Below are 14,537 nucleotides of genomic sequence, written 5' to 3'. Positions count from 1 at the left end.
GCTCCTCTCCTCTCTTCTTTCTTTTCATTAATACTGGAATCCTACCTGGCAGCAGGACTGACTTCATATCCGTAGTTTACATGTATTTCTACGTGTGTTTTTAATATAATATATATATAAATCTATAAGGAAGGTATTAAAATTAATCTTTTCCCACAGTAACTACTATGGCACAAATTCCATAGCAATAATTCTTCTTTGTGAGACATGCCTCAAAGTTTAAAGACAACACAGTTTTCTATAGGACTTTGCTAGTTCAACTTACAAGAACTTTTTTGTGTCACATATCTATTTCTATCATTACATACATATTATATTCTATGATTATACATATAAAATCTCTCCTATATGCACTATACATTATATATATAATACATTTATATGTATAATATTACAAACTCACATAAAAATACGTATAAACTAGGGATATGAATTCAGTCCTGCTGCCATTGAAGTCACTGGTAGTTTGGCCTTTGTGTTCAATGCAAACAGGTTTAAGCCCTTTAAAAGGAAGAAGTGCTTTCCTAAAAGGTAATTCATAATAATAAATAATAGAAAATGGACTGAAAAAATAATAGATTGTTTATCATAAAAATGTATTTTAAATACATTAACAGGGTTAATTGTGTAGGATATAACATTTCTAGAGTATTTCTTTAAAACACGTAGCAAGGATAGCAACTTCCTACAATAAATGCTGTTCTGGAACTAGTTCAGGAAGGCATAACTAACTCCTAAAGAGTATTCAATAGTATATTATAGTTCCATGTATCTGTTAATGCATAAATTAATGGTCTTAATAATTTATATGGACTGCAGTTGGCCTCACTACATTCTCTCCTTTTTTTTTAAACTAGTGTGCATCCTGCTCCTTTTAAAATTAATGCTCAAATTCCAATTAACTTCAAAGGGAACAAAATGGATTGCTTGTGTATTATTCATGGTAGGGCAATAGAGCAATAAAAAAATGTTTACATCTAAAGTGTTTTTAACGTACACGTAATAACCTCATTAAAGAAATGTATGTAAAGCATTTTATAATTGATCCTTTCAGTCATGTCAGGAAAAAAAAATATGGAACGCTGGAAGCTGATCCTTCTCTTGTTGAAGAAAAATGTAGTTTGCCATTATATTAGGTGAGAGCATGACCAGACCCATGGTTTTCACAAAAAATGATAAAAGAGGATAGAACATGGGTCCAATCCAGCAAAACTTCCACAGGGCCAAATGCTGAAATCCTCTGCTCAATTCTTAGTCAGGCAAAATTTTTAGTGAAGTTACCAGGGGAATTTGTCAGAGGAGGGGCTGTACAACCAGAACCATTTTTTGAAGATTAAGGTAGTTACTATAGTATCTAAACAGTATGGACCGATTCTGCAAATCTAACTCACAAGTAATCCTTACTCATGCAAGAAGTTCCATTGGCTTCAAATGAGGCTACTCTCATCAGCTCAAACTACACTTGTGGGAAAGGATTTGCACCTATGATTTTGTAGCAAGGAATAATTTAAAATATTCTCTTAACAAATATTTTTACAGCTTGTTTACGTCGGGTTTAACCAATAGATTCAAAAGAAAGTTTAAATGAAGAAAAAATGCCTGCTTGATTAAATTTAATCAGATTGCTATTTGCAGGGAAATACCCCTGTTAAAGAGATCAAAACATCACAGTGCTTTATCTGTTCTAGTTTAGAGTCTTAAACACCACATAACAGCTTTTTGCTTCACAAAACAAACATGTTTTATATGCACCATACTTGCTGCTTCAAGCAAATCTCTTATGTATCTATGTATGTCAATGGTACCTAAAGTCTTAGATAAGCTCTTTAAAATGTTTTTATCATTCAATCAATATCTCTGTATGTATAACTAGTGTTTATTCTTCAGATACAGTTGATTTAAAATTTACAGTCCTGCCAATTGATTCAAAATAATTCAGATATTATATGGGAAAGGGAAAAAAGGCAAAATATTTGTCCTAAGCAGAACAAATTTAATGTAAGTACATTTTGTTCCACATGATAGTTCATCCTGTACTAAATAGGATTTGCCTCACACTTACCCCTATCTTATTAGACAGCCAGTGCATTACAGAACTGACAGACCCTGTTCTACAATTGCTGCTAGCTTCACTGCCAAAATATAATGCATGTGCACTCTTCTTTTATACTCCATTTAATATGCCATAAATATGTGGATTACATACAGATACTTAAAGCGTAAGTAACGGCTTAACGCACATGCCAATAAGGATGGAAATGGTTATCATTCTAAAAATATGCTTACAGAGGAATTAGCAATGGGTTAGGAGACTTATTCCAACACTGCATATAAAATAACTCGTTGCTACAGTATATCATTGCTCACATTCAAGCACCTTTGCCATACTGCGATTAAATCCCTAAACAGGATGCTTGACATTGTCGGAAAAGAACAAACAAGCAGTAGAAATTACCTAAAAAATAAATATGTGTGTGTGTGTGTGTGTATGTGTATATATATATATATATATATATATATTTTAAAGCAGCATTGGATTCAATCACGTTTTCAGTTTGTTTTCAGTTAAACTCCTTAGATACATTTTGAGGCTGACCTCTGGGTATGGAAGGCAGAAGAAATAGTAAGTTCACTTTACAGTCCAGAGAAGACTTACAAAACTCAAAGGATCATATAACTAGCCAGTAATACACATGCTGGTGTCTGTCAAACTGACTTCTGCAGGCATCATCAAGCTTTCCTACTAGCCTTCTTTATTCATATCTACTTTTAACAGCAGTGGCATAGCTTTGATTTTTAAAGATGCAGTTGAAGAGAGACAGTTTTTTGCTATAAATGGAGAAATCCAGAACACCCAACTACGTTCAAGAGATGATCTTGCTTATTTGGTTAACATTCTACAAATCATCCTTGTAATGTACTTTAGAAGCCTAGCACAATTTACCTCTCTTTGTGCAACTAAAAGTACTTGAATTTCCAAAGTGAGGTGTCACATTTTAAAATAAGTAGTCTTTAAAATAAAGTAAAGTAGGCTACTACAGCAATGTTGTACAGTACTGTGAAAGCATGGCTAAATATCTGGCCTGTCACTTTTGCAATTTTTTTGTTTTAAAAAGACACATGAATCTTGAATAGAAATATCAATTTAAAAACAAAGAGAGAGAGGAGTTAGAACACTTGAGAAGAATCTCTTTAAAATATTTACAAATGCAGGCACTGTTCTGAAAAGCTGTTTCAAGTTACAAAATTTACCCTCAAGTCAATGCAAATGATTTAGATGCAACATACTTGCGTGTCTTGCCCTGTGCTTGTGAGGTCTGCTGTGATCTCTTTCTGAGTGCTGGTCGTCTTCTCCCTGCTCTGTGCCTTCTGATGAGATTCCAAAGGAGACTACAGAAGGAGGTGCTTCTGATTGCCCTCCTTCCTCTTGAGAATCAACACACCCCTTTTCAGCTAGAGACCTGGACACTTCCTTCTGTCTGTCAGAGCAATCTAGGATCACTTCCACTATGGGGAGAGATGGATCGCTTGCTTCTGCTCCTTGGATCACCTTGACCTCTTTGCCACTAGGAATCTGGAATGTTTTGCTTGACCACTGGACAGTGGCCTCTTTTTCACCCAGGGGGACTGCAGTTATCGGGCTAGTCCCATCTTCTTGCACAGTGGGTCCAGTTTCTGAAGGGGTACATTTTTCAGCTCCCAGGAAACTAACAGCAGGAACACTGGTGCCCTTGTCCCTGTCATGTGAGAGGGACAACTGCAGCTCAACCACAGTGCCTGGCCTCCTTTCTTTTGTCTTCTCTTTGAAAGCAGCCTCATCTGTCAAGACTACTCTTGAGGTTTCTATCACTTTAGGAGCAATTTTGTGGCATTGTATTGTCTCCTTTTCTTGTTTTGTCCCAGAAAAGTCAAAGTCACTTTCCTCTGCTCCAGGGGGAGCTTCATTGTGTATCTCTGTGATGTAGAATTCCCTCTGGGGCATTTCCGGGGCTGTTCTGATTTGCAGTGTGGTACTCTCCCTATACTCCTCATTTTTTACGTTATCACGTTTTCTGTTTTCTGTTTCTGGACTCAAGCTTTCATTTAGTCCATTGGATGATCTGCACATATATACACATACACACACAAAAATAATAATTCAAGAACATAAGCTGTTGTAAGTACAATTACAAAAGAGATTTTCTTGTTTAAATGGAAGTACATATTGTATTTTCCCAGGTCCCTGCCCCAAAGAATTTACTATCCAAGAAGGCAAGTCACATATAAAGGGCAGGGAGAGAGCGATAAATACTTAAAATACTTGTTTTAAAGGAAATTCCTTGTTTAAAAGTATCATCATCCCTCTGTGTCATTAAATGGTTAAACTTTAAGGGCCCAATCCCATGACATATGCCTCTCCCTGTGAAGTGCTCAGTGCCTTTAACTCCCACTGAAATCAATGCAAGTTGAGGGTGCTCAGTACATCACTGGATCAGTCTATATATTTTAAAATGGGACTTTTCTGATTGGTGAATCTTGCTTTAACCCTACATGTCAGACTATATCTTCATTTTTCTATTTATTCCTCTCTTCCCTCTCCCCCATTATAGGTTCCCTTAAAAGTATTATAAACTTTACTGTAACCTCCAGTTCCCCCTTTCAGTGCTGTATGCCTCAGGCGTGTACTATTAATTTCAGTAGAAACTATTTCAGTGCAGTCTGACACAGTGACATATTATTCATTTTTACATTTGGCTGTAATGTAGCAAAACTTTTTGGTAATTAATAGACGCATTAGGTGCCCTCAATAAACTACAAAGCATCAAGTACTATAAGAGGAGTTTGAAATCAAAAGCAGGCTCCTGGTATTCTAAAACTATTGGATCACACTGCAAATAAAGGCCAGAAATAGCAACAGAAAATGACGAGGTAAATCTATCACTGAAATGACTTTAACTCAATATAACTCACATTTATAGCTTCTCTGCATACTGATTGAATCAAACTGGATTTGCCTCAATTAGGAAACAATGTATAACATCTATTAAACCACATATGGGGCTACATAAGGGTCAGACAGACTTTCATTTAGGAAACCCTGTGTCTCTATCTGGATTCTATCATGTTGTGCTATTTGGACAATCAGTTGTGCGGCTGCTGACTGCAGACAAAATTGTATGAATCCATAAACATTTCCTTGTAGGATATAAGACTGGGTGTGGGCCAGCTAACTTTTAGCCTTTATTGGTAGTTGAACGAGTGTGTGTGTGTGTGTGTGTGAGAGAGAGAGGGAGACTTCCACCTTAAAAGGCCCTCACTACTTACAGATATACTGTTTATAGACACTGATATGTGTCCAGTGGTACAGTACTGTATCTGGTCTTTTTTGTTTTATTTTTCATTCTATTTTGTCAGATTCATTTTTTTAGGTCTGCTCAGTTCACTGGAAGATTTGCAAAATCTCTGAGTACCCAGAAACTTGTGGTATAATTGCAGGAAGGAAGTAGAGCTGTGTGGAGGGAACGCAACAGGATTTGGTCCAAAATGGTGTTTACAGACTGAATGTTACACTTCAGTTTGCTATGCACTGAGCATGAGCCAATCTTTTTACTTTCATGGAAATATTTCATGCTTTCCTCCCGCAGCAACCCTCTGCCTAGTCCCCAGGTCCTCACATTCTTAACATCCACTGGGAGCTTTCTACTCATCCTTGAGTGCTTCAGGAAAGGCTAGTGGCTCTCTTCCCATTCCCACTGCTTCTTTGATACCTCCCTCTAGAGGCTTTCTGGAAAGTCAGTAAGACATTCCCTCCATATGGTCTCTTTAGGGTAGCTGCCAAGCAGGGCCTTTCCCTCTCCACTTGCAACCAATCCCAATCCCAAGGATTTTGCAGGGGAGCATCAGGAGTGTCACGGTTCCTCCCCCACTCTGAACTCTAGGGTACAGATGTGGGGACCTGCATGAAAAACCTCCTAAGCTTATCTTTACCAGCTTAGGTCAAAACTTCCCCAAGGTACAAAATATTACCCCCGTTATCCTTGGACTGGCCGCTACCACCACCAAACTAATACTGGTTACTGGGAAAGAGCTGTTTGGACGCGTCCTTCCCCCCAAAATACTTCCCAAAACCTTGCACCCCACTTCCTGGACAAGGTTTGGTAAAAAGCCTCACCAATTTGCATAGGTGACCACAGACCCAAACCCTTGGATCTGAGAACAATGAAAAAGCATTCAGTGTTTTACAAGAAGACTTTTAATAAAAAATAGAAGTAAATAGAAATAAAGAAATCCCCCCTGAAAAATCAGGATGGTAGATACCTTACAGGGTAATTAGATTCAAAAACATAGAGAACCCCTCTAGGCAAAACCTTAAGTTACAAAAAAGATACACAGACAGAAATAGTTATTCTATTCAGCACAATTCTTTTCTCAGCCAATTAAAGAAATCATAATCTAACACATACCTAGCTAGATTACTTACTAAAAGTTCTAAGACTCCATTCCTGTTCTGTCCCTGGCCAAGACGACTACAGACAGACACAGACCCTTTGTTTCTCTCCCTCCTCCCAGCTTTTGAAAGTATCTTGTCTCCTCATTGGTCATTTTGGTCAGGTGCCAGCGAGGTTACCTTTAGCTTCTTAACCCTTTACAGGTGAGAGGAGCTTTCCCCTGGCCAGGAGGGATTTCAAAGGGGTTTACCCTTCCCTTTATATTTATGACAAGGAGGTAGCCTGACTCCAGTGCAGAGAGTAGCAAGAAACCTTCCTCTAACCAGCAAAGAGCCAGAAGCATTTAAAGACTTAAGGTGGGATTTTTAAAAGCTATAAGTGTTGGACTAACTCTGCTCCCATTAAAGTCAATGGAAAAACCTCCACTACTTAGTAGAAGCTGAATTAGGCTAACACTGAATGCTATGGAAATCCCACTCTGATTATAGCAGCCAGGAAAATAGTCAAAGGCTTCCTAGCAAGCGCACAATAAGAAGTGAGGCTTCCCTACTCATACCTGCAAAAGTAAAAGGTTAATGGTGCTGGGATGCAAAGATCATCCAAGGAATATATCACGGCCCTTCACAGCCTAACCCTACCATACCTATCATCTCTCATTCACAATTGAAATTTCGACTCCTGCCTCCACTTGGCCCATGATGCCAGCCTCTATTATCCATTTGTTAAATTTTCAAACAAGCACCATTATGCTTTCTCCCATGCTGCCCATCCCATTTGTGATGTTGACAATTAGTATTTTAACGGTTATAAAGCTTTTTGAATCTCAGGGTCTACTATCATTAAATAATTATCTGACCCTCCCCATACTGCAACTGCAAAATTTCCCATAACTGGAAAATTTAAAAGTTTAAAAAATGCTTAAACCCCATAATTTATGGAAAAAAACCATAAATGTGAAAACTGAAAGCTATACAAATAAAAAAGCTTAAAAATAAACATCTATATTATCTTTTGACATTTAAAATAATAAAAATCAAATTCTGCATTGCCTAGATATATTGATTTATCTTAGTTAGGAATAAGAGCTACACTACAGTAGGTAAGCTGGAATCCTCAGCTATTCCAGTGATTTCATCAAGCTGAGTAAATTAGTCAGCCCACAGAAACAAGCAAACATAAAGCATTCAAACCCATCTCCTATTATATATTAGATTAATTCCACTCAGTGACTCTCTCCCTCTCAGGGCAGAGCACGCTTTTACCCTACTGGACACATTGGAACTGTCCTACTGTACAGCTGTGGAAGTCCCCAGAGTAACTCTGTCTTACTCATTCAGAAGTCTCCTGAAAAAGCTACAGGGGTGCACATGCTGAAACAGGAACACTCCAGCCTTTCACAGGATGTTGCTCTGTTAGTATTCAGGGAGCAAGGACATAACCCTCCTCGCCCTTCTGGTCTCCTTTAGGAGAGCTAATTTTGGAGGGGGCACTAGTTGAGAGCACTGGCAGAGTTCCCTGCCCCTTTAGTCTTTAAGGTGCCACCAGACTCCTTGTTGTCCCTGCCCCTATTGTGGCTGGCCTCTGCATAGGAGGAAAGGTCCTTGGGTCGTCTCCTTTTCTTACCCATGTAGAATTTATACTATATATTAGAGGGGTAGCAAGACTGAACGCAAGACTCAGAGAGTTTTATAAAGGAGAAAAAATATCTCTATCACCAATCTATAGATGGAGAAACTGAGTCGTAGAGAGGTTAAGCAACTTGCCAAAGGGCACATAGTGAGTAAGAAACAAAAATGGAAGTCATATCTCCTGGTTTCTAGTCCCTGTTCTGCATGGACTATCTCTCAGGAAACTCTTTGTCATGTCATCTATGCACTGTGCCCTTGTCATGTATACAATCTTTGTTCTGCTTAGGCCTCATTCAAAATGCCTCTCTTGTATCACTCCTGCACACTCATATTCCTTCCTTTCCACTCCCTATGCTTAAAATTCCCTCTCACCCTTAAGTGCCAGATCATCCTTGTGACATCCCTCCTGAAAACACATTACTTTTGGTAAGGCTGTCACTGGTAAGCCATAATGCACGAACCAGAGAGCTGTGGTCTTTAACTGGAGAGGAAGGTTGTTCCAGTGGTTAGGGCACCTGCCTGGGAGATGGGACAGATGAGTGTAATTCCCTGTTCTGCAACACATCTTAGGCAAGTCACTTAGTCACTCTGTGCCTCAATACCCTGTCTGCGAAATGGAAGTAATAGTAATTCCATACCTCACAGAGGTCAACACTCCTTTGAAAATAAGTCCATTAAAGATTCTGAGGCACATGCTATGGTTACGGGGGGGGGAGCATATAAGTAGCATAGATAGATAAAACTGTGCCATAAGGAGATAGTACCCTGAATCGATGCATCATATGTACCTGGACTGTGCTGTCTGAACTATCAAGTGAGCACTTTGTGGCCAGGAATTGTGTCTTCCTTTACATTTGTACAGTGGCAAGCAAACTGTTGGTGATAAATATATAAATAATAATATTACTATATATTGGAAATTCACAGTACATGTCTATAAAATGGACATGCATGCACCACCATGTTTTGCCAGTAAGTTTAGGGAGCAGAATGTATGCCAAAGCATTCTGAACATTTCTTTACCTCTTGATAAGCAGCTGGAGGGCATCAGTCAGACCTTCCATAAGAGTGATAACTTCAGAATAGGTTAAGTCTGCACAGGACTTGCCGTTGATAGACACCACCTCATCCCCCTCACACAGCCCAGCCTTGGATGCTTTGCTCTTGCTGCGAACCTGAGATGAGTTAAAAGTAAATTAAATTCAGAATTGTATAATTAGAGTTAATTACAGCAACTCCATCCCCACATTCTCAGTAGAAAAAAAATGGGTTCGTGTATATACTTATTTATAGTACAGTAATACTGAGGAATCCAAATCAAGGATCAAGCCCTGTTGAGCAAGGTATTTTACTGGAACATAACAAAAGATAATCTGTCCCAGCGAGTTTACAATCTAGGTATCAAACAGAATGCAAAAGGCAGATGAAACAGACCAACGGGGTGGCAATGGCATGAAAGGATGAGGTAACAGTACAAAGAACAGAGTTCAGCAGAAAAGCAAAAGATGTAACTCACCACTCAGCTGGCTAATGAGAGACTACCAGGGGTTTATGTAGATAGCCCAGTAAAATGAGGATCTGACATCCTCTTAGAAACCTAGGCCAAGTTTTCAAAAATGAGTCCCTAACGTAAGGCTCCTCAAGGCCAAGATTTTCATACTTGCATGCCATTTGACTTCAATGGGAGCTATGGGTGCTCAACACCTCAGACAATGGCACAAACACTTTTATTTAGGTGACTAACTATAGGCACATCACTCTGGAAAAAATGTTCCTCAATTCAGATTTAGTCAACTTAATTAAGTGCCCTGATTTTCAAAAGTGCTGAAGTGAATGGGTGCCACTGGAGGCTCAACACCTTTGATAATCAGGGCAGCTCTTGAATGGACTTAGCAGCCTAACTTTAGGTACCCTTGTTTTTAACCCTAATTTTTGTACACAAATACATACACCTGCCACAACATTTTCTTGCTCTTGAACAACAGTTCAGCTCTACAGATGAGTTAATATAATGTGCATATTTATATACGGTACAGAGAGAAGGAGAAAACAAATGGGCTAAACTGTAACTGGGCAATTAAAATAGTATACAACCTGTTGCAATGAATCACTGTTAGGAAGGAAACAAGTCATCATGATAAATCAGGTAAGTATCATGAGAAGAAATCCTATCTAAGTAATTACTGCTGTAAGGGGGAATAGCATATTAAAAGATCAACGAAGGATTTTCAGATGTATTTGTTTTTGGCTTCTAAACTATGCACACTCTCTTGATGCCCTTATGAACATCACATGATCAAATAACCATTCACAGAAAGTCCAAAAATAAATAAATAAATAAATAAACTCTCTAAATCCCACTAGTTAACCCTCAAACTCTTTCTCCGTCACCACCTCCCCTCCCCAAAACTTTTGCCTCTAGTCATGCTAGAAAAAGTCAGGAAGAATAAATGGGGTCAACAGGTCCAGGTTCTTCCAAACAAAGGCAGAAAACAAACCCTATCGTTTGGGATTCCTCTCCAACAATTCCTCATCTCCAACGCCTTTGTGATTAAATTGGAAAGATGTCATCTCCAGATGTCATGACCTGGACTATCTCAGCTGTTGTAGTATCACATGGGGAGAGCAATGGCATCTAAGATCTAGATCTTAGGCATCTAGCCCCCAACCCATTTAATTCATTATGAGTCCAAAACAATGTCTTAAATTATTGGAATTGGAAACTACTTGTTGAAGACACTCCTCATTCATTCCTTTTAATAAATAGAGTGTACCTCTTCTTAGTGCTAACAGAAGCTGTAAAGCCACATGGAGGAATACTCTAAAATGATTGTCACAAACCATTTAGGTGCCTAAGATTCCCTCATGCATCTATGTATTCCTCCCAGGGACCTTAAAGCACTATATATTCATTAGCCAAGCCTCACAACACTGCTGGGGAGTACAGTTGGTGAGGGACAGATAGGGATCGCTTCGCTAAATAATAAAGGGCATCTAGCTTTGTGGTGAAAGGCGACAGCTATTCAAGAGTGCACAGCAACACATCAAAACAGTTTAGGACAAGAAGCGAAGACAGATGTTGTATATCCTGCTGCAAATGAAGGGAGAAGTTCAGCAGATAGAAGAATGTAATTACCCAGCATGGAATGTGGCTATAACTGCAGGGTTAACAATTCTACTTTCGCAAAAAGTGCAGTGGGAACTTTAATAACCAAAAGTGGCTAGGATTTACATCACATCCATGGAAGAACACCTCCTGCCTTCCACTGCCCCATTACTGATGCTGGGGTATTAAACTAGTACTGGTGCAGAGGAAAGAATGTTACCTGTTGGGATTACCCAATACAGCATCTAGGTTTCCCATCCAAGTCCTAACCCAATCTAACATTTGCTAACTTGTGCTGTGCTCTTGCTAGATCTTTCGAGGTGGTACACACACAAAGAAAGCTTCTTTAATTCTTCTTTGTTGTCCCAAAGGGTTTTATTCTCTCTTCTCAGCTCCTTAAGCTTAGGAGTATACTGATGGGAGAGCCCCATTATTGTTTTAAGCTCCTCTGTTCAAGAGCATAACCAGATCTGTCAATTAGCACAGCCTGCCAAGATTCTCATTAAAGAATCTATCTGATTTTTTACTGCTCCGGTCCTCTTTCCATTTCCAGTACAACATTGTGACCCATCATAGTTACTTTATAAGAAACCATAGACATCTTCAACACCACTCAAGGAATGCCATCCAATTAACTGCTATTTATAAAATACATATTTGGCAAATGTTGTTATATTAACCAGGAAGCGTGCAAACGTGTATTATAAAACAACATATATACACAAAGGGGCTGTCATGGAATCTGAACTCTGAACTCTCTATCTTTTGGACATGTATGAATACTTCAGCCTTAATATTGTGTTCATAGGTTATGCCATAGACATAAAAACACACATACACATAATCAACAATAATCTTATTAGCTATTTTATTTAATGTTATCACAGGCTTGGTACAGTAATGTAAATATGTATAGTCCTCAAAACAATTATTTGCTAACCGTGCATCTTGGTATGTATACCACACTCATTGGTGTGGTGTCGGCCCATTGTTTCCAATAGGATTACTCCCAGTTTGCACTGGGGCCATTAGTATCTGAGCTTCTGTATAGGATCCCATTTCTGGAGGCAATTCTGTGAGGCAACCCATTTCTGGAGGCAATTCCTAGATTCATAATGCTATTTGAAAATAACAGTGGGACTATAATCCTTTTTTGCTGCTGCTGGCCATTCATTTTGACTGTTAAAATTTATAAACACCGGTGTGTCATAATATGGCCTTCTGGACATTAGAGAAACAATAATCCAGTGCATACAGGAGCCAGTCGCCACCTTGCAGAGCAGCTAACATCTACAAATATGGAGTGGTATGCTGTGTTTATCCTTTTCTAGCAGGACTATAAACATCCTGGCACTTTGGGAAGCAATGATGGCTTAGATAGTCTTTAGTATGTTTCTCTGCATAAATGAGGTTGGATTTATTTTGTTTTTAAACGTGGATGACATTTCCCTTAAAATGTTTATAATACAATATAACCCTTAAAGTAAATATTTAGTAGTCATGTTAGAAACAAATTAAATTTACACCAGTTTTTAAAATGCAGAAACATTAACAATAAAAATATATGAACGTTGAAACAGTGTAAATAGAAAATAAATAATTGCTGTGATTTTCACTATAGAAATAAGGAATTCCTATGATGTTAAGGGAAATCGCCTGTTTCTGTCCTTTCACTTCTACTGTAGGTTGCCAATTTGAATCGGCTCAGGTCAGCAATTATTACCCAGTTCATAGCTGTTTGGTGATCTATGTGAAATAAATCAGGGGTCTCCATTCGTTGTCCAGTGGCAAGATGTCTACATGACTAAGCTGACCAGTAGTATGTATCATCAATTTTTAATTAGTCTTACTGGCAGCATCAGAACGAAATGGGCAGCAATTTTCACTCTCCCATTCTTAGACGTGATCCTTTCAGATTAGGGCTCAGGCACATTCCATTGCCCTTCCTACTACCTGAACTTTTCAGTGAGGTCCCAAACCTGTGAGGTGGTGAGCACTTTCTTGAGCTTCTTGAGAAGTGCTGAAAACCTGCAGCTCTGGGAGTTGAGGGATGCTCAGATCCTTAAAGGTGATCATCTTGTGGGACTGGGCATAAATAAAAAAATATTCATCTTCATGGCCAGGCTAAACATACACAGCTTTTCTGTCAGCACTTCAGTTATTATGTTGTCAGCTACCAGGAAGTGTTACTCTGAATTTCCTGATTTACCAGTATAAGTCAAACCCTTAACATGATTTTGCTGTCACACTGTTGTACTATATTTCCTTTTATTTTTTATTAAATATTTGTAAAGTTCTCCATTAACAAATAGTCTTTTATTTTTAATAATTCCCCTTCTCCTTCTACAGCTCTCCATTCACACCTCTGCTCCTGTGGCTTCCCTCCTTCTCTCCTTTCCCTCCACTCCAAAACTGACCTCTTCTTTTTACCCACATAGTAAGCAAGCTCTTCTCCTGACTGTTCAGAAGCCCCCTTCCCAGCATAGGCCAGCCAGCCAGCACCTAGCTACACTCTGCACCCTTTGTGTTCATTGAGAGGTTTCTGCTGAAATCAAGGGGCAGAGAGCACTGAAGAAGGAACTAGAAGCCAGCTAACTGGTAGTAGCTGTTGGACAAGAAGGTGCTGCTGTGCTCTGAGTGCAGAAAAACCACGTTGGCTTGCTATTGGCCTAATCTCAAGATATTATCAGGGATTGTAGTTTACCCATAACAGAGTGGGTAAACTAGTGGTGGTCAGAAAATGGGGTGGGGGTGGTGGTTAACCCCACTGAATATTTCTACAAACTGGGAGGGAAATGGTTTTCATCAAAATTTTCAATGGAAATCTTTGACATTTAATTGAAAAAAAAATGAAATTTTTCTGTTTTCAGGTTTTTGGTTTTCTGACAAAAGATCAAAAATGTTCAAGGAAAGCAGACCCTTTCTGCATTTATTTACTGCAAATTATTTACTCAAAAACCCTATTTTCCATTACAAAGTCTCAACAGAAAACACTTTTACCAGTCCTAGAGAAAACTGAGAGCTGTTTTTTCTGCTGACAGCCATGTAATTTGATTACACAGTGGAAACTGAGGAACCTTTCTTCAGTTGTGGGGAATTCAGCGGCAAGACTCTCATCCATGTAAATCACAAGAGACTCCACCAAAAACTCACGAAAGCTTATGCTCAAATAAATTGGTTAGTCTCTAAGGTGCCACAAGTACTCCTTTTCTTTTTGCAAAAACAGAAGAGTGTCACTAGTATAAAATCAGTGAAGCCTCATGGCTCAACCTGAGCTTTTTTGACACTATCTGCTCCCACCTTCTTTGGGCTAGTGTTTCTAAAGGAATCAAAAATTTCCTTTCTCTAAAACTACTAAGTAGGTTGTCATTACTA

The 14,537-nt window shown here is 38.7% G+C and overlaps 1 protein-coding gene across 1 annotated transcript in view; it reads right to left on the bottom strand.

Moving 5' to 3' along the window:
• Window positions 1–14,537, bottom strand: part of SYNPO2 (synaptopodin 2) — a 129,511-nt gene that overhangs the window by 29,026 nt on the left and 85,948 nt on the right. Inside the window, exons 2-3 of the mRNA XM_073340999.2 lie at window positions 9,080–9,231; window positions 3,289–4,100 (exon numbers count right to left, since the gene is read on the bottom strand). Of these exons, the coding sequence (XP_073197100.1) occupies window positions 3,289–4,100; window positions 9,080–9,231 (964 nt within the window). The remainder of the gene's footprint in view (window positions 1–3,288; window positions 4,101–9,079; window positions 9,232–14,537) is intronic.

Source organism: Lepidochelys kempii, chromosome 4, assembly GCF_965140285.1.
Source record: "Lepidochelys kempii isolate rLepKem1 chromosome 4, rLepKem1.hap1, whole genome shotgun sequence".
Taxonomy (NCBI): Eukaryota; Metazoa; Chordata; order Testudines; family Cheloniidae; genus Lepidochelys; species Lepidochelys kempii.
The sequence above is the reverse complement of the archived record's forward strand: the minus strand, read 5'-3'. Positions and strand labels throughout refer to the sequence as shown.